General features: G+C 34.4%; 2 protein-coding genes across 3 annotated transcripts in view; one reads left to right on the top strand and one right to left on the bottom strand.

The window, feature by feature from the left end:
* The first annotated feature begins 8745 nt into the window (after positions 1 to 8745).
* Positions 8746 to 25837, top strand: part of LOC143253945 (uncharacterized) — a 110489-nt gene continuing 93397 nt past the window's right edge. Inside the window, exon 1 of the mRNA XM_076508578.1 lies at positions 8746 to 9094. The gene's annotated coding sequence lies outside the window, so the exon portion shown is untranslated. The remainder of the gene's footprint in view (positions 9095 to 25837) is intronic.
* LOC143253944 (uncharacterized) lies at positions 20480 to 25335 on the bottom strand. 2 transcript variants are annotated; one of them, XM_076508575.1, is made up of 2 exons: positions 24740 to 25335; positions 20480 to 24138 (listed from the first exon to the last, which is right to left on the bottom strand). In XM_076508575.1, the coding sequence occupies exon 2, from the start codon at positions 23780 to 23782 to the stop codon at positions 23339 to 23341; it is 444 nt and encodes a 147-aa protein (XP_076364690.1). In that variant the 5' UTR covers positions 23783 to 24138; positions 24740 to 25335; the 3' UTR covers positions 20480 to 23338. Both variants share the same exon structure in this region, with proteins under 2 accessions (XP_076364690.1, XP_076364691.1).

Raw genomic sequence — 25837 nt, 5'->3', positions numbered from 1 at the left:
TGCAAAGACACATATCTGATGAAGAACATTTTTCTCCTTGTCTGTCAGTTTAAACTGATCATGAAAAAGCCAGATCTTGAGTGAGTATATTGCCTTGGGCATCCACTTAGCATGGTGTACAGGACCAAGTACTATAAAGCAATTGCCCCCTGGAGGAGTGAATTCCATGAAGATCAACGAGAACTCTATGAATTTCCTGTAGTCGTCATAAAGGTTCCATTGCACTGTCAGTGACTTTCAGCCAAAGCCACTAGCTCTGGTTCATTGATGAGATCAGCTGCAGCTGCATATGAAATTCTGTCAATAAACTCTCACTGATCTTGAAACCTCTTAAAAATCTAAACATCTGGTCCTTTGGTAGTGCTCATGAGTGTGGTAAAAGCTCTCTCAGCAAGAAGCTCCAAGATATGATGGTAGCATGCCAGATATAAAAGATCATTCTGCAGCTCCTGTTCTGTGAGAACATATGCACCTAACTTTCACCCAGCATTAGCAGCTCTAGTGTCAAATAACAATCCTATAATCTTTTCCTTCAAACCCCATTCATTAAGAGCTGCTATTACAGCCTTGGCTTGTTCTGATCCTGTCCCATTTGCTAACGTGGCAACTTCCAGCAACTGGGAGACCTGATTGCTAGTACCAATAATTGGTAGACAGTCAATACATTCCTTGGTTGTCAAGTTCCAGAGGAGCTTTTCATCCCAGTAACAATCAAAGGCACATCGTCTTGAAACTCTGCATTCAGGGTTTCTGTGAACATTTTCTGGTGATTCTGATGCATGTGTTGGATAGTGGAGTGGTTGATGTTGAATTCTTCCAGATTTTGACCAATTGAGTGTACTGTTTCTGTTAGAACATAAGTAGCAGCACTGCCTGACAGCTTTGTTCTGTCAAGTGCCATAGACAGTGATCAAGATATTAAGCTCTTTTTGGCTACGAGACATTCTAAAAGGCTGGCTACTTCAACAGTAACAGCGTAACCTTCCTCATCATTTGCAGATTCATCTGTACTGGTGCTTGAAAATGATTCCAACTGTACTGTGTTTGAGGATGCTGTAGCTTCCTTCTCTCATGGACTTCTTTGTTCTTCTTCTATTATCTTTCTCTTCAGTGATCAGTCCTCTTTTGCAGCTTACTTGGCATCAACTGATTATAATTTAATGAAAAAGTTATAGTGAATACTAAATAAATGATAATACTAAATAAATAAATAAATCTATCCTACTGGTCTGCATACACCAGATAACAACTGTACTGTACACAATTAAAAACAACTTCAAAATGTGCAGTACATAAGCAAGGTCAACTGGAATGGTCAAAGTCACAAGTATAGCAGTTGAGAATAAATAATCAACTCCAAACATTTATGTGAGCCACATATGTGAAATTACAAACTCCATGTGCAATCCCTATATTTAGTACAAATGACATAAAATTTTACTACAAGGTTTTCCATACATACAAAAAATGTTGAGGGTTAAGAGCATGGATTTTCTAGTTGTCATTTAGAAAAACCACCTTAATCCACGTGAAACCAAGGTTAATATGAAATTACCTAAGAAAAAGGTGACTGAGAATAACACTTGTATCATGCTAGTAAAATTCAGTGAATGAAGTTACGAGCCTACTATTCCCCTTTATTCTGTGTGTGTTCTACCACTGCACTCACACTGTATGAAACTACTTAGATAATGGTGCAATGTTATGTCAACCACATTAATATGTCATATCAAATACCATCAAATTAAAAGGTGTGAGTCATTGAACTGTGTATGTAATCATAAAATTTAAGGAGAACAAGGCACTTGTTTCATCTAAACTATCCCATTCAAGAAACTTAACTTGAAAATCACAAATAAAATAGTCAGAACCAGCCTTTATCTTTTAAGTACTTACCAGGCTTTACCTTAAATTCATTACATCCACTACATCTGAAGGCAACCTATCCTGAAGGTCAAACATTCTGTTAGGGAAGTAAAACCGATTTAGTTTAAAATGAATTGCACTGTACCAAAATATATTTTTTCTCCCCAATTCCTTCCATTCTCACCATCAAATATGAAAAATATGGTACATCATCACTGACAATTCCTTAACATTCTTAAACACCTTAATAATATACCTTTTTTTTCTTAAGAAAAAAAGAAGTCATCAAACATAATATTTACATCTTATGTAAACAGAATCAACAGATTTAGGTGCAGCATGTGAGGTCAGTTACGATATTTCGTTGATGATAGCGAAATCTGGCCAACCGTTCACTGATGGTGATTTTGTTAAGCAGTGTATGATTACTGCGTCGAAAACGTTGTGTCCGTAACTAGTTCGCAAGCTATAGACGGTGCCTTTGAATCGTATGACAGTTCAACGAAGAATTTCACACCTCTCAGCAGACGTGATAAGATAGCTTACAAATAAAGCAGCCAACTTTGTCTACTTCTCTGTGGCAGCAGACGAGTCGACTGACATCAGTTCAACAGCACAGCTTCTAGTTTTTCTTCGTGGTGTGTCGTCATCGTTTGATATCACAGAGGAACTAATCGGCATGGGCTCCATGAAGGGTCAGACAACTGGGTCTACTCTATTCGAGGAGACAGTACGACTGTGTAGTAGTGTTTCATTAGATTTCACGAAACTGGTAAGTTTGATAACTAATGGAGCACCAGCCATGACCGGAGAAAGTAGCGGGCTGGTAGCATTGATGAAGCATCGAGGAAAGCAGAACAGACAGTTGATGAAGTTGCACTGTATAATTCACCAACAGAAACTGTGCAGTAAAGAACTTGGTTTTCAGGCACTGATGGCATTAGTGACGAAAACCATTAATTTCATCAAATCACGAGGGCTCAATCACCGTCAGTTTCGAAGTCTTCTTGAAGAAATTGATTCAGAATATGGTGACCTTGTGTATCACTGTGAAGTACGCTGGCTGAGTCGAGGGAAGATGCTCAGAAAATTCTAAGCAAGAACAAAGACACAGAAGTGATTTCCATGACTGATCCAGTATGGCAAGCTGAAGTACGCTGGATCTGAGTCGAGCTACAGGAAGATGACACACAAGTTTATGTTGGGAAGTTAGATACCTTGATTCAATCCTTAAAAAATTCTGGGAGTTGATTGATGAGGTGATAGAATTCATCATAAGCAAGAACAAAGACACAGAAGTGATTTCCATGACTGATCCAGTATGGCAAGCTGATTTAACCTTTCTTGTCGACATGACACAACACTTGAATGATCTGAATTTGAAGTTGCGAGGCAAAAATCATCTTCAAGTTGTAAAGGACTTTCTGCAGCATAAAAGTGCTGTCAGTCACCTGAAGTTGGCCTTCTTTTAAGACCAGAGGGAAGGCAGCTAGTTACTACCACCCACTGACACTTCGCACGCCTTAACCCACCTGGCCATCAGTGAGCTTTAACTGTCATTCACAATAAAATATTTTGAAACAGAAAGTCACTACGATATGATGCTCACTCAATTTTTAAAACACAAAATCGTATTCATTGAGAATTCCTTATTAGAACGTTCGATAGGGGTTTATTTAGTCGGAAAGCGAGAGAGTCACAATTGTTTTGTGTGTGCCGCTCAGTATACCTCAGATGTATAATAATGACAGTTGAGCACACATTACCACCCACCGCTAACTCTTGGGCTACTCTTTAGTAACGAATAGTGGGATTGATCGTTTATGTTGGGAAGTTAGAAAAGGTACTACAAAATTCATTCGATGACGGTGAGATTAAAAAAACATTGCACACTGAATAAAAATCTGCACACTGAATAAAAATCTGTATCATCCTGTAATATTAGATTGTACACCAAGCCTAGGTTATAATGAACAGATGTCATTGACCATTGATTTGTTTCAGATAGTTCATTTAATGTTTCTCATGGAATTTACAAGCATTCATAAATTTTGTGGAGGTGAAGGAAATCTTAGGGGAAAATCTTTTCAACATTTCACTGTAAGAGCGAGGATTAGACTTTGTCAACATTTGTGGCTAAATCTTAGACAATGGTGCTAACATGGAAGGGCACAACTGATGTGTTTAAACATGTCTTTTAGAAATAAACACAAGAACATTTTTTACTCTATGTATATATCACAGGTGTAGTCTGCTTCTTGGTAACTTGGCAAACATATTTCTGGAAGCAACGACATATTCAGTGTTGTTAACATTTGTAATTTGTGTGGCTCGTTTTTGTTTTTTCGGCGTCGATATGAAGATTTGTGAAACACCTATCTGCAATGTTTCTGAGTGAAATGTATGGGAGTACCATACTGAGAGTGTGAAAATTATTATACAACAAACTGCATTGTCCTATGATGCATTAGTCAAAGTTGCAGAGACAACAAATGATTCAGAATCTCTGCAGGAATCAGAAGCAAAAAAGAAAACACAAAAAATACACACAAAACTGACGAATTTAAAGTTATTTGTTGCTATGATTTTTTTTAGTATGACATTTCGTTTTATGTCAATAAGAAACTACAAAATGATTGTAGACTTGACAAGTGCATTCTAAAGTTTAGAGAACATGTGGAAATAGCTAAAAATAATAATAGAGTTAAACGTAATTACTTGAAAGGCAATAGTTGACAAGTTTGGTTGCGTAACTCGATAAGAATTGCACGTTTTATGTGTGTGTGTGGCTCAATTGTTGTCGTGCTGTTCCGTTATAGTGTTTATAGACGGTTCGAAACACCAGTGAACAAGTTATAAACATATGTGACAAAGTGAGCTCAGTTAAGTAAGGTAAAAGCTTAGTAAGAAAAAGAAATAAGAAAATGTGAAGTCAGCCAGTATGTAAACGTTTGTTTTTAAATTCGCGTAAAGCTACACGAGAGCTATCTGCGCTAGCCGTCCCTAATCTAGTAGTGTAAGACTAGAGGGAAGGCAGCTAGTCATCTCCACCCACCGCCAACTCTTGGGCTACTCTTTTACAACCGAACAGTGAGATTGGCCATCACATTATATCGCCACCACGGCTGAAAGGGCAAACATGTTTGGTGTAACGGAGATTCCAACCCGCGATCCTCATTTAATGTACATTTAATGTACTGTGATATATTTGAATACAGTTTCCAGCTTTACATTTCATTTGTATGGCATACTTTTGCATTTTTCTGACGTGTTATATGTAAAACACATATCTAATGTGTTGATCTTTAATTCTATAATTAATGTATTGCTCAGCATCTATTAACTCTGAAAAGAACGTTCTCTGACTGGAAATAACGACATACAATATTTTTAGTGGATTATAATTTTATTATATAATGAATAAAGGATTTAGACATGTTTAATATATTATATTTTTAAATAAGTTATCATTTCATTTATATAACACCCCAACATAATTTAAACAAATAGTGTTAATACATGTCAAGACTGAGACAGTCAATCCCACTTTTCGTTGGTAAAAGAGTAGCTCAAGAGTTGGCGGTGGGTGGTGATGACTAGCTGCCTTCCCTCTAGTCTTACACTGCTAAATTAGGGACGGCTACCACAGATAGCCCTCGAGTAGCTTTGTGCGAAATTCCAAAAAAACAAAACAAAACAAAACTGAGACGAAAGGTAACAATGTATGCCTTATAAAGATGAACGATATTACTATACTTTCATTGGACTGCATATGGAATTAAACTTGTCTCAGTTTATATTTATTTTATATGTGTTTTATAAAGATGGATAAGTATTACTACAGGTGGATAGTGTTGTTAACACACTTAACATTCAGTAGCTTATGATTATAGTCTTGATTTCTATATTTTTTATCAGTTGATGATATGTGTAAATATGGCTTTCTCAGGAAGTGATAGTCGTGAAAAGAACTTTAACATTTGAATTGTTTAAATAAAGTCATTTTCTTTATATTAATATCTCTAATCTTCTTCATCATTACAGAATATACTTTATAACAAAAAAAAATCAGTTCGTTCACTATACTTTAAGTATAAATGATGAATGATTTAATGATGAACGATGAACATATTTTGTACGATACTGAACTTAACAGCTAGTAATAAATGAATGTATATGCTTTCTTTCTTCGAGCTAGAACTCACATATCTGCAGTAGAAAACTCTGTTTGCAAATATTATCCACCAAAGTCTATACATAATATAACTTCTTCAGCATGTAGTCATTTAAATATGTAATGAAATAATAGCTTAGTTCACCTTACAACTTGAGATGTGTTCTTAAAATTTATTTGAGATGCAAGTTCTGTTGATAAGCTGATAGCTCGAAAGCTTTTGATACTTAGGAACAACACAAACTAAAATTTCAATGGATTATACAATACTAGATTGCCAAAATTAAATCAACTTTCATAGAAGAGCGATACATATCAGTTACTGTATAATTCTTATAAACTTCATACTCATTTAGAACCATGAACTCAATGTTTCTAACGGCTATTTAACAAAACTTCAAGTATCAGATAGAATATCGTGATCTGAACTTAATTGTTTAGCTGTACAGCTAAACATTCATAGTAAATTTTAGATGATGTTTTATCAAAGACAAAAAGTGAAATCTTCGAGCGCATTTCTGTTACGTTTCTTCTTATTGAAATCAGTAGTAAAGGATCAGTAAATAAACAAGTATTATAAGTGTTATGGATATTCATCTGTCTGTTCCTGTAATTCAAAAAGTTTCATATATTTTCATTCATCATAGATTAATGATAAGTTTTTTCTGTGCCCCTTAAATTTCAATGAGTACCATATAGTTGACTATAGGAGAGAAATAGTTTATTGACTATGGTAATGCATGTTTAAACCTCACGGTCTCTTGGCTGCCTGCCGCAAAGGTCACTTCTAATATTTACAGTGAACATCATCATTTATTTTATTGTCTGATATTTCTTGCACGTTGCTAATAACTGATTAATTATAAATCTGAACAGTTGTTCAAATATCATTATTCCCTATCTAATACTTAAAGTTTATGAATATGTGTTTCAGTGTGTGTAACAACAGCCTTGTTTAGAATTTGTGATTTTACTTAAGTACATTGATAATAGCATATTTATAATAGACTTAAGTTATCCAGTGTTATGCATAAAGTCCGAAACCAGCAAGAAACAAACTATACAGATATTCGTGAAAGATGAAGATAATTTTCTACAGTAATGATATGTTATATATAAAAATAACTTACAATTCAATCCAAACATTTACTTTGAAACTGTAGGTATATGAAAGAATATACATTGAGGAAATTTTAGTAATTTAATAATAATTGTTTACATAGATTTTTCACAACGAAATTTAAATGAAGTAAACAAACTTAGTAAAGATAAACATGAAAATTATATTATTGTACATTATTAATAGGTTTAAGCAAGCTTCCTTCTTTGGGTGAATAGATGTTATATAGTAAATTAATTATACAAGTGAAACTAATAAATTAGCGATAAGTGGCTTACGTATAAGATATCAGAAAAATGTAAAAATGTGCCACTCAAATGAAATGTAAAAGTAAAAACAATCTTTAAATATATTACAGTACCTTATACGTGTTAGTAACACTATTTGCCAATAGAAGCACCATATGCTTTTGTAAAACACATGTAATATAATACAATTAAATATATAAATGAAAATTATAAAAAGACAAGTTAAAATTTGTATGCTGTTCTACGGAAGTATGTTTTTAAATTTCGCACAAAGCTACTCGAGGGCTATCTGTGCTAGTCGTCCCTAATTTAGTAGTGTAAGACTAGAGGGAAGGCAGCTAGTCATCACCACCCACCGCCAACTCTTGGGCTACTCTTTTACCAACGAATGGTAGGATTGACCGTCACATTATAACGACCCCACGGCTGGGAGGGCGAGCATGTTAGGCGCGACCCGGGCGCGAACCCGCGACCCTCAGATTACGCCTTAACGCGCTAGGCCATGCCGGGCCTCTACGGAAGTAAGAAACCATTTATGTTTACATAAACTAATCATCTGCTTTAATGAGACATACGATGTTACTGTTTGTTTAAATGATTTAACTGTCTGCGATTTAATTGACATATATCAACAACATTTGCTGAAACCATACTGGGGTTGTATTTATAAAAATAATTAACTTATTTGAAACTTTAAAATATGTAAAATTTCTTTATCCTTTATTCATTATAGAGCAAAATTATAATCTATTAAAGTAATCGTTTGTCATTATTTTTAAATAGAAGAATGCCTAACGATTATCTAAAATAGCAAAAACTGTAATGAAATAATAAGGAAAACATCAGTGTTAGCAATCTGCTATCTGATGATTAAGACATAATGATATGCTGCCACCTGGCAACGTGCTCTCTTGTGTTGATTAACTAATACTAATTAACATGTGAATATTAAACCTTTAATTAATAATCTATTAAATATATATTAATTACAAATTTCTATATCGTTTGTACAACTTATTAATGAATCAATCTTTAATTAATAAATAGTTAATTAGATATTAATTATAGATTATAATATTATTTGTATATGCATATCAATTACATATGACGTCGCACTTCTGCCATGATAACTACTGATGAACCTGCCACAGTTATACAGAATGTAGCCCGAGTAAATTGCTTCAGCAAGGTATTGGTCCCGACTGTTTATGACAGATGTTAACAGCTGAGAGTACACCACAAGATAATTGGACTTATTTGTTAATTTTGGCAGTTACCTAAGTCGGAGATGAAATAGTGTAAAATTAAACATAAGAAAGTGATCACAGACAGCAAAAACTGGGACACTGATGGCTGTATTCTCATTGAAGAGATGTAAGCTTTGAGATCTCTCATTCTTGATTCACTCCAAAGAAACCCTCTTAAGTGTCGCGTTTTCTTTCCATCAGAAAGTAATCGACAATCTTTCCAAATTTTTGGATTGCTTCTGACCACCCCAGTGATTTTTGCATCAAGTGAAAGAAGCTTTTCCTAGTTAATACTTATAAAGACTTGCATGAGAACAAGGATCCTGCAGAATCGACTAAACTATTCGGATGTAGTGCCAGAGACTTAAACTTTGGTGATCTTATCAAAGATTTTGCTTTCATGAAAGTTCAAAAGGTTTTCACTTGAGAAGACATTCTGGTGGGTGTATAGCAGTTTGATTAGTACAGGTAGTTGTTCAGTACCATTTTTATTATACTTTTATACATCATAAAACCATCAAAGACTTACCAATTTATTAGATGATAAATTTTTTACATATGTTGCTAAAAATCAGCATCAGTATTCCAGTTTTCAGGTAAAATTTTTGAACCAATAACTACTGATTTATTATTGTAATAGCGATTGTAATTAAGCGAGTGCATAGATACCTGAGTGCATCAGGAGTTACATGAGATATTGGAGTCCTGCATGGTTCCATGGAATCCAAGAGTTCTGCATATTTTAATGCATAAATACATAATAGTCACAGAAGTGCAATCCGACTACATTATGTTGGTTTGGTAGTACAGCAGATTTCATACTGACGCAATATAGGAAAAAGTAACTACATTGTTTTATGTTAGTGAATGAGACAAGGTACTAAAAGGTGTTTGACTCATGTAAACCTTTATTACTAATGGTATAATTGTTCAGAATATTGTTTTTTCTTTATTTATGTGTATTATTATTTTCACAATGTTTCACCCAGCAAATTCTTCTGTCGCCGTCAGGCATTATATTGGATATAAACACCTGACAGTCCACGTAGTAATAACACATTACTTTATTTCTTCTTTATCGTTTGCTACAACCAGTTTTACCTGTAAATCTAACTTCAATTTTCTAAACATTTCAGCATAAACTCTAAAACTAAATGTAGGCCTAACATACAAATAACGTTTACAACTAACATATAAATAAAATTTCTTGTACAATTCCATGGCTACTCGATACAATAACTACATATATGTGATAGTTCACACTGATCACTGATTTGTTTTGACACAAGTATAAAAAATATGAATAAAAATTAAGAGCACAAGAAAGCAAGAAAACGATGTAGGGATGTGTGGGTTATATTACAACGCTATGTGGTGTTTGATTGGTGCAACCTTAAAATGTGTGTGGCAATTGTTCTACTCACTCATTTTCTATTATTTGTGTTTTTTTTATAAGTTGTAGCTTTTCATAGCTATATCTCTCGACATTTCTTGGCTATTGCTGATATCTTTAACTATAGTTTCTCTTCCATCTAGCCAGGATGACATCTGTTTCTCTGGCTGTATCAATGGCTAAGGGTTGTTTCGATTATTCAATATTATTTTTTTAACTTATTTTTATTCTTTTGTCGGACAAAGATTTCTCAAGGTTATCAACATAAGAGTTTCTCCTTTTCTGTGTCACCCGCTAGTACAGCGGTAAGTCTACGGGTTTACAACGCTAAAATCAGAGGTTTGATTCCGCTCGGTGGACTCAGCAGATAGTCCGATGTGGATTTACTATAAGAACACATACACAAACTCCCTTTCTATAGTTTATTTTTCTTGAAAGGAATATTTAAAAACAAACGCACTGTTTCAAGTACAAATCTGGATGTCAATAGGTCACACTTAGCTTGAAAACAATGCAAAGGTAAATTTTACAACTTATCATTCTCGTTTTAAGTCCAGAGTGCTCAAGCAAAGCTGTGTCAGGCTTCAGCAGTGGTAACGTTCGTTCTTACGTAGAAGATTTACGTCTTCGTCACCGACTGCTGTGGTAAAATTGCTTTCTCCAACAAAACAGTTTCAAGTAATTTGTATAGAACTAAAAACTCTTCAAAAGTTAGATCACAATTAAAATTTAGATCTAAAGAATCTACATAATCTATAAGCTGATACAGCTGCAAACTGATCACGTAGCACGTACTGATTTGAGGGCGGGTGCTACTTGTCAACTCAAAGTGCGCTCCTAACCATAGAATATGGCTACTAGTGTATGTATTGCTAACTCGTTAGTAGTGTTGACAAACGGTTGTACTTATTACTTGTCAATAAATCCGAAACTCGTCCGAGATAAATTATAACACGTAACGTGTTACGGAATTGATGGTGCTATGTTTTCTGTTGATCATAGTACTCGTATTGTACTGTGTTACTGCGTCGAATGCGGCATGTTGTGTGTAGGTGTGTTATAGTTATTGTGTTGAGTTACCCAGTTAAAGTGTCATGTAATTTGTTTTTATCTAGTTCTCTTACACTAGTGTTGCATTGTTTACTAATAATAAAGCATATTGAAATAAATAATTAAATAAATACATTCTTTGTTCTTTATGGTTATTAATATAATTGCTTTGTGGTAAGGTGAGGAACATCAAAACAAGCAGAAACAGATCATTCTGAGTCTTTAGTAGCATGGTTCAAGGGTCTAAAATAAAGTTTTAAACTGGCTAGCACAGAACAAACACACGAATGTAGGTTTCAAAACTTTCAAGGGTCCTCTTCAGTTCAGTGTTGGTTTGGATTGAATAGTACACATGGAAGTACTGAATCTTCTATCCACCAAAATTTGGCGTTGTTCCGTAGTAGTGAATTTAAACTTTGTTTCATATTACTTCATATGATATATGATATTATGTTTTTTACTAACTGTTACACAAAAGGTTTAGAAGTAACGTGTATCGCCATGAATACTAATAATAATAATATCTATCATTGGAACTGCAGGGTTTCCCAATGGAAAGCATGCACTTTCCTTTAGCCTTGAGAATTATTAGTGTAGTGGTTTAGAGAGAAAAGTATCGTAGATGTTAACAAACACATAGTTATTAGTAGTTGTTTTGTTGTGTTTTTTTGGCGGAAAGCTTCGGTACAGTGGGCAGCATAAATAAATAAAAGGTTACACAAAAATCACTTCTACCCATTTTGCCAAATGTGTTACCGCCAACTAGGGGCGAAAATGAGTATTCAATTAATAACAATAAAATTATTTCCCGCCATAGAGATACAAGAAAAAAACAATATACTTAACTAAGAAAATATTTAAACCTACAAAATGTTCACCGCACAAAACTGTCGTGAAACTGGCCTCAGAAACACAAAAAAGAGACACCAGATTATGTAAACCAATGCAAACATATTTCAATCAGTTTCTAAAGTAGTCAAGAAAATCCAAATATTCAATTATCTGTATTTGGAGATTGACGTACAGGAACTAAATGGCACTGATATAGTAAGCCATATTGGGAAAGATATGAGAAAAACTCTAATTAAAAACAAATCTTCATCTGAAAGTTCTCTGCTGATTAATGAAAACTCTCACTTTAATCTCCTAAACTCGTGTTTTCCTGTCATATACTGAAATGACAAAATCAGTAAACATGCTTATTGACTTGATTGAACTTAGTGATGTCTCTGTAAAAGGCATGTTTAAATCACTGATTGATAACGTCAAACTGCTGTTATTTATAAAAAAAATACTTATACTAAAATTTAAGTGTGGCTTGCGATAATGCAGCACTTCTGTTTGGTAAGTACAATGGCGTAAGAGCATTGTTAAATAATATGTCAGGTTCCCGTACATTTGTATTTGATACAGTGCCAGTGGTAGAATGGAGCTCTGTGTTGCAGACATTGTTTCAGGAATAAATATATTTAAATCTTTAATGGGTAAACTGTATTTATTGTACCATGCGTCAGCAAAACTTCAGGCCCGGAATGGCCAGGTGGGTAATCTGACTCGTAATCTGAGGAACGCCGGTTCGATTCCTCGTCGCACCAAACATACTCGCCATTTCAGCCGTGGGGCGTTATAATGTGACAGTCAATCCCACTATTCGTTGGTAAAAGAGTAGCCCAAGAGTGGGCGGTGGGTGGTGATGACTAACTGCCTTCCCTGTAGTCATACACTGCTAAATTCGGGACGGCTTGCGCAGACAGCCTTCGAGTAGCTTTGCGCGAAATTCCAAAAAAAACAAACAAACCAAAACTTCAAGGGAATTACATATTTGCGTAAGTGTCCTTCAAGTTCAAGTATTAAAAATTTGAGGGATTTTAAGTACACGATGGGTCACTTTAAGCCTCAAATCAGTTTGAGTAGATAGACTATAACGTTTAGTCAGACATTTTGAGGAAACCCAAAATGACAAAATACAAATATATGAAAATGGTAAACAGGTCTTCTTAATAAAATAACGTTGACTTAATGTATTTTAGTTTTTAGATTTATTGATAAATATTTCAATGATAAGAGCTGACTTTTTGGTATTTATTTAAGTTTAATGGATAAGACAGCCGAGTTGTTTTCAATGTTATGCTAACGAAAACAAATAGTGAGTTGTGTTTACTTGTTAAGCTAAGATCATTGTGTTAAGACTTACAACGATCTTTAATTTTCTATTGAATGTAATTACTTCATGCAACTTACCTTTGATATATGCTTAAAGTGTTAACGAACTCGTGCAGTAAAATATGTTTACTTTCTTCAGTAAACATTACTGTAAATTGTGAAAAGACCCGGCAAGGCCAGTTAGTTGAGGCAATCGACTCGTAATCCGAAGGTCACGGGTTCGAATTCCCGCTGCATTAAATATGCTCACCCTTTCAGCCGTGGGGGTGTTATAAAGTAACGGTCAATCTCACTTGATTGACTGTCAACACTTCTCAAGAGTTGGCTGTGGGTGGTGATGACTAGCTGCCTTCCCTCTACTCTTACATTGCTAAATTAGGGACGGGTAGTGCAGTTAACTTTTGTGTAGCATTGCGCAAAATTCAAAAAAACAAACAAACAAAACTGTAAAAATCTGAGTAAGAAGTTAGTACAAAAGATCGCATAAACAACTTGTAATTGTGCTGAAAACCACTGTAAACTGTATTTAGATTTTTAACTAACTTAGGTTGTGAAATCTGTTTACTTTCTCCGATAACATCATCGTATTTTTTATTTTCTTCACAATTACGATGTGAGTTTACAATGTTTTATTTCATGTCATTTTTATGTAAATTCGATAGACTTCGCTCATCCTTTATATTCTTTATACGTTCGGAGTGACTTTATATTTCTTTACTACGTTATATTATTTACAAGCAAGCGATAAATTTACTAATCCGATATTCATTTATGTTCTTCATTAGTACGTTGCGACAACTTCAATCTTGATTTTTCAAAATATTTTTAAGGAGAACACCATTTCACTAATCCCTTGTTCAGTTTATATTACTCACAATCATTTCTTCACACTACTGAGTATGTAATGCTGTATGTTCTTCACAATTATTCCGTTACTTCGTTAATCCTGTAATGCTGTACATTCACGTATTGACCACATCAGGTCTTCTCAACCAGTACCTTTTTCATCAATCCGAATTTCCTTTCGATATTTAGATATAATTATTTTTGTGGTAATTCAAATACCCCAATGATAAACGTTTAAACAGTGTGCTTAAAAGCGTTATTTGAGTATTCCAGTCAGTTCGTACCCAAATGCTTTGAATTTTTTACTTTATCTTCACTTTTTATGTTTATGGTGTATTTATGCTATTGACAATAACGAATAAAAAAAGTCTTATTTCCGAAAAAGAAACCTTAATCTGTGTTATGATATTAAATGTAAACCAAAAACGAGGCAACGATTGTGTATTTAGTTTTAATGGACTTATTTCAACATTTAATGAATCAAATGCAGCTTAGAAATCTACTTGTTCCAGCTGTTAGCGGGAATATATCGGGTCAACTAAAAGAAAAATATTTACTAGTGTGAACGGGCATGCCAGTTTGAAATCCACGACTAGATCGTATGGACTCTTACATGCCCTAGATTAATGTGACGTATTCGTCCATTCAAATCACATTATGTAACAATTTTTTTTACTTTTTCTTGTTTCTAGGCAGAAAGTGTTATTTCCCCAATTGCTTATGCCTAAAATAAATGGAAAACACCTATTTTTCTCTTCAAACTTTGCTTTTGTGACCTGGGAGCGTATAACGAAAACATGATGGGAGACTATATTTGGGGGCTGATACGCGAAAGTGATTTACATTACAATCGCAAATGTCGAGAAACTTCTCACTTCTAAACATTTTTCTATTACTTTAGTATAAATACATGTAAATCTTGATTAATAATGTTGTTTTATTCAGACCTTATGTAAATGAAAATGTGCCAAATTTGTCCGTTTTTACATAGAAAATAGGTTAATTTCTATATTTCATTATCCAGGTCATAAAAGCAAAATTTGAAAGGAATAATGACCATTTTACGTACTTTTATAACATAAGTAATTAAGAAATAACACATACTATCCAGGAAAAAAAATTGTGTTACATAGTGTTATTTAAGAAAGAGTTAATGATGAACAGAAGTCCGTATGAAAGAAAGTTAAAATTCAGCTTGTTTATACACAATCTGAAGTTTGAAAATAAATAAATTAGTTCCACTTATAAATTGTTTAACGGTGAACAGTATCGGAGAAAATAACATACATTTTCTTGCATCATTAAAAGGAATTAATCTAATAGTGTGTGTGTGTGTGTTTGTTTTTTGTTTTCTTATAGTAAAGCCATATCGGGCTATCTGCTGAGCCCACCATAATATAATAGTTTATTAATAAAGTTTATCGAAATGAATAACCTGTACATTTTCCTTTATCCTTGACAGATATTAATTTAATGTAAAAGTGTTAAGAGTATTACAATTAATAACAAACATTTAATCCATGATTTGCAGTAAATTTTATCCCAGTGATTAAGAAATACATTTTACGTTATTATTTATATTCATAATTCTGATAATTTAATGAGAAAGTTTATCGTATTTATTAACAAATACGTTTATCTTTATCCTTGACAGTTATTCGTAAAATGTTACAATAGTAAAATATATCTACTGTCGGTATATTGCAAGCGCATTCGGATTTATACATGATTGCTAATTAGCGTAGTGGTTTGTTTGTAAGCATCACAGTTCATTCTGTAAATGCGCATTACTAAGGTATAACTACATGTTTACGATATTTTGTTTTCAATCACATATTTAGTGCAATGTTTTATTAACATGTTAATGTAGGTTTCAGCTGACTCTTGTATTATATTATATTGTATTTAATTTATTCCGAGAAAATGCGTTTAGTTCAAACTTCTTCATGTGTTCCAGAACACATAATTAAGTTTTTGTTGCTGTTGTTTTTTGTCCAATTAATAACGCAAGCGGAAGTGATTTAGTGAGCTTTAGTTAGTTGTGTGTTGTAGTATAGGAAGTTGATGAGAAATCCACCGGAAGTTAAGCCTATTTGTTTTTCTTCACTCTTTAACAAACTATATTTAATGACATAAATACGCTATAGGCATAAAAACATGAAGATAAAGTTAAAAATTTAAAACACTTGAATATGAACTGATTGTAATGCTCAAATAATTAATGCTCTTAAGTACGCAGTTTAAACATTTATCGTTAGAGGCATTTAAATCTCCTCAAAAATAATTATGTCTAAAAAAATCAAATGGTACTTCTTGTAGGAAATTCAGGATTTATAAAAAAGTATTGTTTGAGAAGACCTGATACGGGCAACACGTGAATCTACAGTATTTCTTCTGATATACATAACGAAGTGTCTAATTAGTAAATATATTATTCACTTTTGAAGAATTTAAAGTAGTAAAGAAATTGTAAAGTCACAGCGAACTTAAAGAACATGAAGTGACAGATGAGCATACTCAAGGCGAATTTGTAAAGAACGACATGAAATAAAACATTTGTAAATTCACAACAAAATTGTGAAAACTGTGAAGTACAATTATTCTATCGGATAAAGAAAACACAATTCGCAACTTAAGTTAGATAAAAATCTAAATACAGTTTACAGTGGTTTTCAACACCATTACATCTTTTATATGGGAACCTGCGTGATGACTTCTTAACCATAATTTACAATTTACTGTACGAGTTCGTTTAGGCCTGAACAAAACTCACAGTGAAGTTACCTTGAAAATAAATATAGTTTACTATTTATGTTTGTGTAAAAATTATAAATATATCTCTCAGAGACGTTACGTGAAGACGATAAACTCAGTTCAAAATGTATTGTCGTTGTAGATCGTAACACAACTATATTGAAGGTACCGTTAAAAAAAAGTAAACGTAACTCACTATTTTACTTTCGTTAACATAACATTAAAAGGCAGTTAAGCTGTCGTATCAACTAAACTTAAATAAACACTAAAAAGCCAGTTCTTACCATTCAAACACTTATTCACTTTCAAAGAACAAGCACCTTCTCAGAAACATAAAGCTGTCTTATCTGAAGATAACTCAAATCCTGCCAACATTTACGCCTGTGTTACTTAACCTTACCATTTGCACAGTTAAATACAAGAAAGAAGCTTACGTCTATTAAATACAAGAAAGAATATTACGACTAACACTTACATTCCATAAACAGTTTTAAACACGTTAATCAGATCCTTTTCACTGACAACCTTTCTTCTTACGTTTCATCCAACTGTCTCCCAGTGGCTCAGCGGTGTGTCTGCGGACTTACAACACTAAAAACCGGGTTTCGATACTCGTGGTGGGTAGAGCACAGATAGCCCATTGTGTAGCTTTGTGCTTGATTCAAAACAACATCATCCAACTATCCATTCGCTTAACCATTTCCAACAGTCCAATGTATTTTCTAATGAAAGGAGACAGAGAAGGAAAACAACACGTCAATTACACACACTTGTATATATGTATTTTTTTCCATTATAACTTCTTTAGACTTTTATTCAATATTTCTTTATATAGAACTTAAAATCCTATTTGCCTTCTCACTAGAGACAGCATATTGCTTGATGGCTAAAGAGACTGATGAACAATAACAAGATATATTTTTCTGCTATAACACTATTAAGTTTATTCACTTCAAAGTTATACTAATAAGAGAAATTATTATATCGGTTTCATTTATTATAATTATATTTATTCGCCCAACTCACCAAGTAATCAAAGTCTAATAGTAAAGTAGTAGCATCCTTCTTACAGCCAGCAACACCCAAAATTTTAATGTCGTCGACAAATTTAAATAATGAATTAACCATACCTTTATTTCTGTGACTGATGTAAATTAAAACAAGAGCCTCAATAGCCGTGTCATTTGAAATTATTTAAGGCAGGATTAGAGTAAATTAATCTGTCAGATCTTTCCCTTTCTCATTATTATTACCTATATTTTTGTGCACCAACATTACCAAAAGTGGCGCGCGTATATACTCGATTCAATTTTATCTGGATCTTTACTAGCCTACTCTCAAATTGAGTCTTTCAGATTGGATTAGAGTAAATTAATCTACGAGACCTTGGGTGTGGTCAAATATGTCATTCTAAAGAGTTTGACCTTCTGAGTTCAAAACTGTAATTAGATCTCAAACCGCTCAAGATATTACGGAGCTACGAGATAAAAGTTTGTACTTGAAAATAAACAAACGAACAAATCTTTAGAGCCTTTCTGTGAACTGTTATGTAGTGGCTAAACTGCAAAGGTCCTATTACTAAACGGTATGACATTAATTCAATTTAACTAAACCTCTATTATAACAATTTTCTGCTGTCTTGCCTCACTACTCATTTTAGATATATATATATAATAGTGTGTGAATTTCGTGTATTTGGATTTCTAGAAAACATTTCACATAAACAGCTTGTTAAAATTATTTCTGTTATTGTAGGGGATGAGTTGGTTCATTGGATTCTAAAGTGACTGGATGACTTTGCAAAATAATATATATCGTAAGACTCTCATACACCTTTTACAATACTGTTATAAGATTAATAGGCTTACAATTACTAAAACATTTTTATCATGTTCTTTGAAGAGAGGAGTAACATTAATATGGACTCTCACCGCTAAAAATCGGGTTTTGATACCCGTGGTGGGCAGAGCACAGATAGCCCATTGTTTAGTTTTGTGCTTAATTCTAAACAATCAAACTTTACCGTTATTCAAGGACTTAGAAAAATATTAACAGGTGGCTGATATATTCAGTTCTTCATCTCTTTCAAAACGTTTGGGTAAATATTATCTGCCCAAGGAGTTTTATCATTCTTTAAACGTACCTATCTTTTCTGAACAAACTAATAATTAACATGGTCATCTTGTTCGGTTTTGTTTTTATCTAGCTACTATTCATTGTAAGGAATATTGCTTAAATATGTTTTAGCAGCAAGTAAAAAAGTAGAATTTAATAACCAAACAATCCCATAATAATGAGATGTTAGCCTTCTGGTATTGTCCTTCGAAGGCCCTCACTCATTCTAAGACTTTTTAACTGTTAAGATACTGGAGAAAATGATTAAAATTAATTTTTACATTTCAGCCAATCTTGTGGCAAGAGGTTTTGCCCCCTCATTGGCTCAGCGGGATGTCTGCGTTTGAATGACGCTCTTGATCTTTTCCAAATCTTCCACCATTCTAGAGAATTTAAACTTATGTTCATAATATTTTTCTTTAATCTTTTCTTTGTATATCCTTTATGAGCCAGCCTGTTTTATTTATATGCATCAAATCTCGTTTGTCTACTAGGAACGTGCCTGGCTTGAATATTTTGTAGTTGACTTTTACCTCTAACTAATTCAATCCCTCAATTCAGAGGAGAGTTGTTGTTTTGTTGTTGTTTGAATTAAGCACAAAGCTACACAATGGGCTATCTGTGCTCTGCCCACCACGGGTATCGAAACCCGGTTTTTAGCGTTGTAAGTCCACAGACATACCACTGGGAGGCTTCGGAGGAGAGAACTCTGGTACAATCTCTTCAAAGTAGGCTTTTTTCAATTTTAAACCAACATATTTTTCCTTATCTACACATGCAGTAAAAACCAAGTTTGATTGAGAAATGATTACTTACACCCAGATGACCTCCAATCTTTACCTTATCAACCATTTCTTTATTGTTTTGTTTTGAATTTCGCACAAAGCTACTTAAGGGCTACCTGCGCTAGTCACCACTACTTTAGTAGTGTAAGACTAGAGAGAAGGAAGCTAGTCATTACCACCCACCGCCAACTCTTGGGCTACTAATTTACCAACGAATAGTGGGATTGACCGTGACATTATAACGTCCCCACGGCTAAAATGGCGAGCATGTTTGGTTTGACGGAGATTCGAACCCGCGACCCTCAGATTACGAGTCGAGTGCCTTAACCACCTGGATCCTGCCGGGCCATTTCTTTATTTAAAGGTAACATTAGTTCTAAAATAGCATTGCTTCTAGTAACCCTAACTTACCGTTTCTAGCACCTTCCCGTCTTGATGATATGATTCGAACATTTCAAAATGTGTATGTCTAAAATTAAAATTTCCTGCATTTATAAACTTAGTAATAGTTTAATTCCTTATCTCAGGTCCCCAATGATCGACAGGGCACAGCTGGTCCTTTATGTAACTTTGTGCTTAATTACAAACAAACAAAACACACTTAAGACAAATATATTTTAATATACAACCAACAATACAATGTATAATAACGGCTATTACAAATAATGATTTATATACAAAAGTTTTACGAACTTACAAACAATACTGAATATTTGTGTAGTTTTGTGTTTAATAATAAACAACAACCAATAATATTATCCCACTGTATGGTTTATCATTGATTTCACCAGTTTCTTCTGGTGGTCTGTAACAAATTCCAGATAAAAGCCTTCTATCTTTATAACAATCAACAAGAACCCAAACAGATCCAGTTTTATTGCTATTAGTTTTGATATCATCAACTTAAGCATGCTGTAAGACACATTTGTCACATAATATTACTATTTCCGTTATATCAAAATCCAAAATTCCGGCCTGTGCTCTAAAGACATTAATTTTATTTTTTTAGCCTTACAGTAATAAAGGTTTACCCTACTGTTAAAACAATCTTTGTACCATATTCTCACATTTACACTTCTCTACATCTCGTTTTTCTACATTACTATGTGCCTATCATGGTCAGGTGATTAAGGTGCTTGACTCACAATCTGAGGGTTTCGGGTTCGAATCCCCATTTCACCAAGCATGCGCTTCATTTCAGCCGTGGGGGCGTTATAATGTGATTGTCAATCCTATTATTTGTTGGTAAAAGAGTATACTTAGAGTTGACTAGCGCTTTTTCTCTAGTCTTTCTCTGCTGAATTATGGACAGGTAGCGCAAATAGCCGTCGAGTAGCTTTGCGCAAAATACAAATCAAACTATTACTATGGGTTCCTTAATTGTGTAACCTTAGTTTAAAACTGCCTTTATAGTTGAGTTAATATCTCTTGCAAAAATAATCCAGCCATTTAAGGGTGAAAAATGTATTTCAAACATTTCCCTTTTCCTATTAAAATAATCCCACAGTGGTAAGTCTACGGATTTACAACGCTAAAATCAGGGGTTCGATTCCCCGCGGTGAACTCAGCAGATGGCTATGCTATAAGAAAATGCACACACTCTCCTTGTTTATTAGCTAAACCTAATGATCTGTTTATACTTTCGTAAACCTAGTTAAGTCCTGATAGTATGACTGAAGAGCAAAAGTAATCATAGCCTTATCTCTTGATAGCTTTTCTTAATGGCTTGAGATTAACAATTAGCTCTCCTGTCTTACCCTTCCCTATATCGTTAGCCTCTGTTTGCAATACAAAGACTACATCACTGCTAGCATCCTTTACTTCAGTTTTGACTAAAAGAGTAGCCCAAGGGTTGGCGGTGGGTGGCGAGTATAAGCTGCCTTCCCTCTAGTCTTACACTGCTAAAGTAGGGATGGCTAGCGCAGACAGTCCTCGTGTACCTTTGCACGAAATTAAAAAAAACGTGGCAGAAATATCGTATCCATAAGTTTATAGGACGAGCTATTTTAGTTTCTCTAGAAAATACGAAGAGCAGTTTTCCACCATAATAAATAGTTACATAAAAATGTACTAAACCATCTTCTGTGAGAAAGACAATTTTCCTTCATCTGTTCTCCAGCTAAACGACGAATACAAATCTTACTACCAATTTTAACTAGCCAGAAACAGAACTAATTTGGCAATATGGTATGCTACCAGTGTCCTAACCGTAAGTTGGCATGCTATCTTGTTCAAATAACACGGTTACAGAGATGAATTCTGGTTAATATCGGTTTGCAGTCTCCTCGTCACTATTCTTCTGGATTCTTTGTTCATGCCATTTTTGTCATAATGTGTTGCAAGACTCCTTTCGATCTTGATATGTTAATCTGATCACACCCTGGTCATCGCTGACAGCAGAATTTTAGTGCCCCCCAGTATACTTTCCTGAAACAATGTTTTCTGTAGTCCTATGACATTTGGGGTTTCTGGATACAATAAACTGGGGATATACTATTGTTCTCGCAATATTCATGCCATTCCTGGACAGTCAAATAATTTGACACCCTGTAACTTTAAGCATATGTCAAAACACGGCTCTACACCAACTAAACAACGCATTGATTTGTTTCAAACTCAAAATAAGAACTAGTCGAGGCGACGACTTTTGAATAGTAAATCAGGTAGTCAAGCGGTGCCAAAAAAAAGACTCCCCAAGTAGTCGCTAAAATCGATGACTACCTAATATGACCATTAAATATTAGTCATTTGTACTATTGTGTAGTCGGAAAATAGTCAGGTGATGGTGGCAGGGATACCTGGCAGGTAGTAAATTTGACTGCTCTACGATAGGCGTTATGACTTTTGTTAGGTAGTCATTCTGACCAATACCGAGTACCTGACAATAGTCTCATTGTCTACCTGTAAACCACCACAGAGTAGTCATGACATAGGCAGTGTGACCCTATTAGTCCAAGGAGCGGTTGTCATTATGACCATCCATTAACAATGGACTGCTGTCATTATGACTATCTAACGACCATGGAAGATAAGTCATGTTGACCCGGTCAGGACCATTTCTGCAATGTCACTGTTAGGCAAAGAGACCGTCTTCAGTCAGTTGTGGTCAGCAGAACCATCACCGAGCAGTCAACCCCGCTGCCATCTGATGGTTCAACGCAAGTCCCAGTAACCTGCCACCATCCTGAAAAATACAAAATGCATTTTAGCAGCATCAGTTATTCCGAACTGAACACAAGTTTACATCAGCATACATGTACCAAAATAAAATTCAAAATGCAGCAACAATTTGAAAATAAACAACTGAACTTTACACTTGGTGTTTGAAAATTCATCCTGGATCAAATACACATGACAAGTTACTATTACCAGATCTAATATAACCTAAGGGCTTTGAACACTTTCCTCTTCCTTTACCTTTGGACGTTGTGACAGATTGCCCGCTACTATGTTTTCTGACATTCAAGAGATCAAGCAACTGAAGAACACATCTGTCTGCATCTTTTTCAGATTTGGTAATTTTCTGGACTCATCATAGGGCTTCAGAACAACTCTTTCAACAAAGTTGAAAGTTTTCTTATTTTGTTGGAAATGCAAAGTTGAAGATATTAAAATTCACTACATACATAGAGAATGCTTCCACAAAATCTTCAGTGACACAAATATCAAAGCCATCAACATATAGTTCGAATTCGTGATCACAAAACTGAGAAATTGAACCACATTGAATGTACATACCACTCTCAATAGGTTCCCTAACTTCAGTACCCACCATGATACTTTCACTTTCTTTTAGAAAGAAAGGGATACCAAGAATGGAAATACTAGATGCAACATCAGACATATGTGAGGACTGTTTCATAAGAAATGGTAGCAAAAGATTATTTTCTGGTGATATGTTACTGTCCTGCAGGTGAGAATTTACTGAGTCCTTATATTGAGAGAGAAAGTTGGACACTCCTTTTTCTGCATCATTTCCTAGCCGCTTAAATTCATTCAATAGCTGTGCTGGTGATGCCATAAGGAAAGGATAATGCTCTATAAATTCATTGACAGGAGTGTTGTCAATGACCAGTTTCCTACGATCATGCAGTTTTGTCCATAAGCCAGCCAACTTTACAAAGATCACCCCTTTTTTCTTTTGCAATGTAGACTAGTTTTCATCCGTTCCCTGTGTTTTTTGGGTGGAAGTTTAATCTTCCCCAACTGGCTATTCACACAAGCATTGCTTTAATCCTTATAGGCTCTGTTCTGAGATGGGGTTTCATCTGTTGCAGTTTTAGTCTTTTTCTTTCTTTCTTGGACTATAGGCAATGATGAATCCTTCCGCTTTCTATTATTCTGGAATTTCTGACGAAGCCTCATCCTCCACAGCTCCTGCAATTAGAATTGACAGAATTAGTTCTATCGAGAATGAATAACAAAACTGCCCTGGTGTAACTATAATTATTTTAAACAGTATTTCTTTTAAACCACTTTTGGCATTTTCAGATTTAATCTGAGAAACTGAAAATCATACACATACTGGTTAATAAATCAGTTGTACGAGTTCATCTTGACAATGTATTCTCTTTAGCGTCAAATTAGTGAAGTTTCATTAGTTGAGCCATGTTACGTCGTACACAAACAATAAATATTTCAAAGTATCAAAACAGTATTTTCCACATACCTTCCTTGGTAGATATATGTACTTGTGTGTATTTTAAAAAATATAACTTCCCAGAAAATTTTCACTTGTTTCTTCACTAATATTATGCAACACAAAAAATACCATTTAATTTATTTTGTAACTGATGAACATATTTCTTGCAGAATACATTTTCACCCTCAGAAGTGGCGATACAGTCATTCCTGTTATGCACTTTAGGACGAATTTTATTTGGCTCATAAAGTCAAATGGATAGATAAATAAATATATTTGTGATGAAAATATATTTCACAACAAACATAACATAATGCACATGTGAATAGTACTTACACGAACACCTTGGGTTGTTAGATTTGGGGGCATCTGACAGCTGAGCGTAGCGCTTAAATATTTCATCCACTACTTGGTCATACTGCCTTGAAGTGGGATATTTGGAAAATAGAGGTTGGGCAGGCTATTAAGTACAGATGAAGATATCTGAAGAGATATAATTACACTTGTTATCAGAAATGGTACACATGGTATTCACTGCACAGCACTTACAGGGTAGAGTTGGAAACTTCAGTGTAGACTGCATCCAATAAATGGAAGCAAACTTCTTTCCCAACAGGCTTCCCTTACGACAACAACAAAGCAATAGATCTAGGCAGACTTGACAAATTTTCCAGCTTAAAGGGTACTGGCCAAGGCTTGAATGCTACGATGCTGACCAAAGAAAATATCAAATTATTCAAGACACTTACAAATTGGTGTTGACTGATTGCAATGAAATACTAACTAAGACTTAATTGTCAAGTGAAAGATGAAACTATTTCTCCAACAAATTGAAAGATCTGTTTGACATTCATTAGCACATATCCTACCATGATGATAGACTGAATTTGTTCAGTACTGGGACCGGGAGAAGATGCACTCTGCTTGCTTGAAGGCACTTCAGGGTTCAGTGGATTCTGGTCAAAAGTAAATATTTAACAGGTCTAAATTTGTAATAAAAATAACAATAATTGTGCTATGTTAAATAATGTATATTGAACAAGTTTACTTGTTTTCTCCGGAATAAAGTTTCCATGATTTCCAGTAACTACATAAATGATTAGAATCACTCAAATTTAAATGGGTTGCGCATTCTTACAAACGACTTACCACAACAGCTATCTCTCCGTCAGAGGCCCCAGCTTTAGAAACCAGAGAAACGCGCAACTTTGCTCGTGCTTTTGGAATGTCAGACCATTGAACATCCACTCAGTCCTGCCAGTCTTCCATGTACACTTGAGCTGACAAGTTGGTAGCATCTACATCCAGATTTAGGTTGTCAGAAATTTTACTGGGCAACAATCCCAGATCATCTACTGACACCATAATTTTTTCTTCATTGTAGGCAACGTGGTAGGATAAAGCCATCTCTCTGGAATTTAAAAATATGGTACT

Source organism: Tachypleus tridentatus, chromosome 6, assembly GCF_004210375.1.
Source record: "Tachypleus tridentatus isolate NWPU-2018 chromosome 6, ASM421037v1, whole genome shotgun sequence".
Classification (NCBI taxonomy): Eukaryota; Metazoa; Arthropoda; class Merostomata; order Xiphosura; family Limulidae; genus Tachypleus; species Tachypleus tridentatus.
The sequence above is the reverse complement of the archived record's forward strand: the minus strand, read 5'-3'. Positions and strand labels throughout refer to the sequence as shown.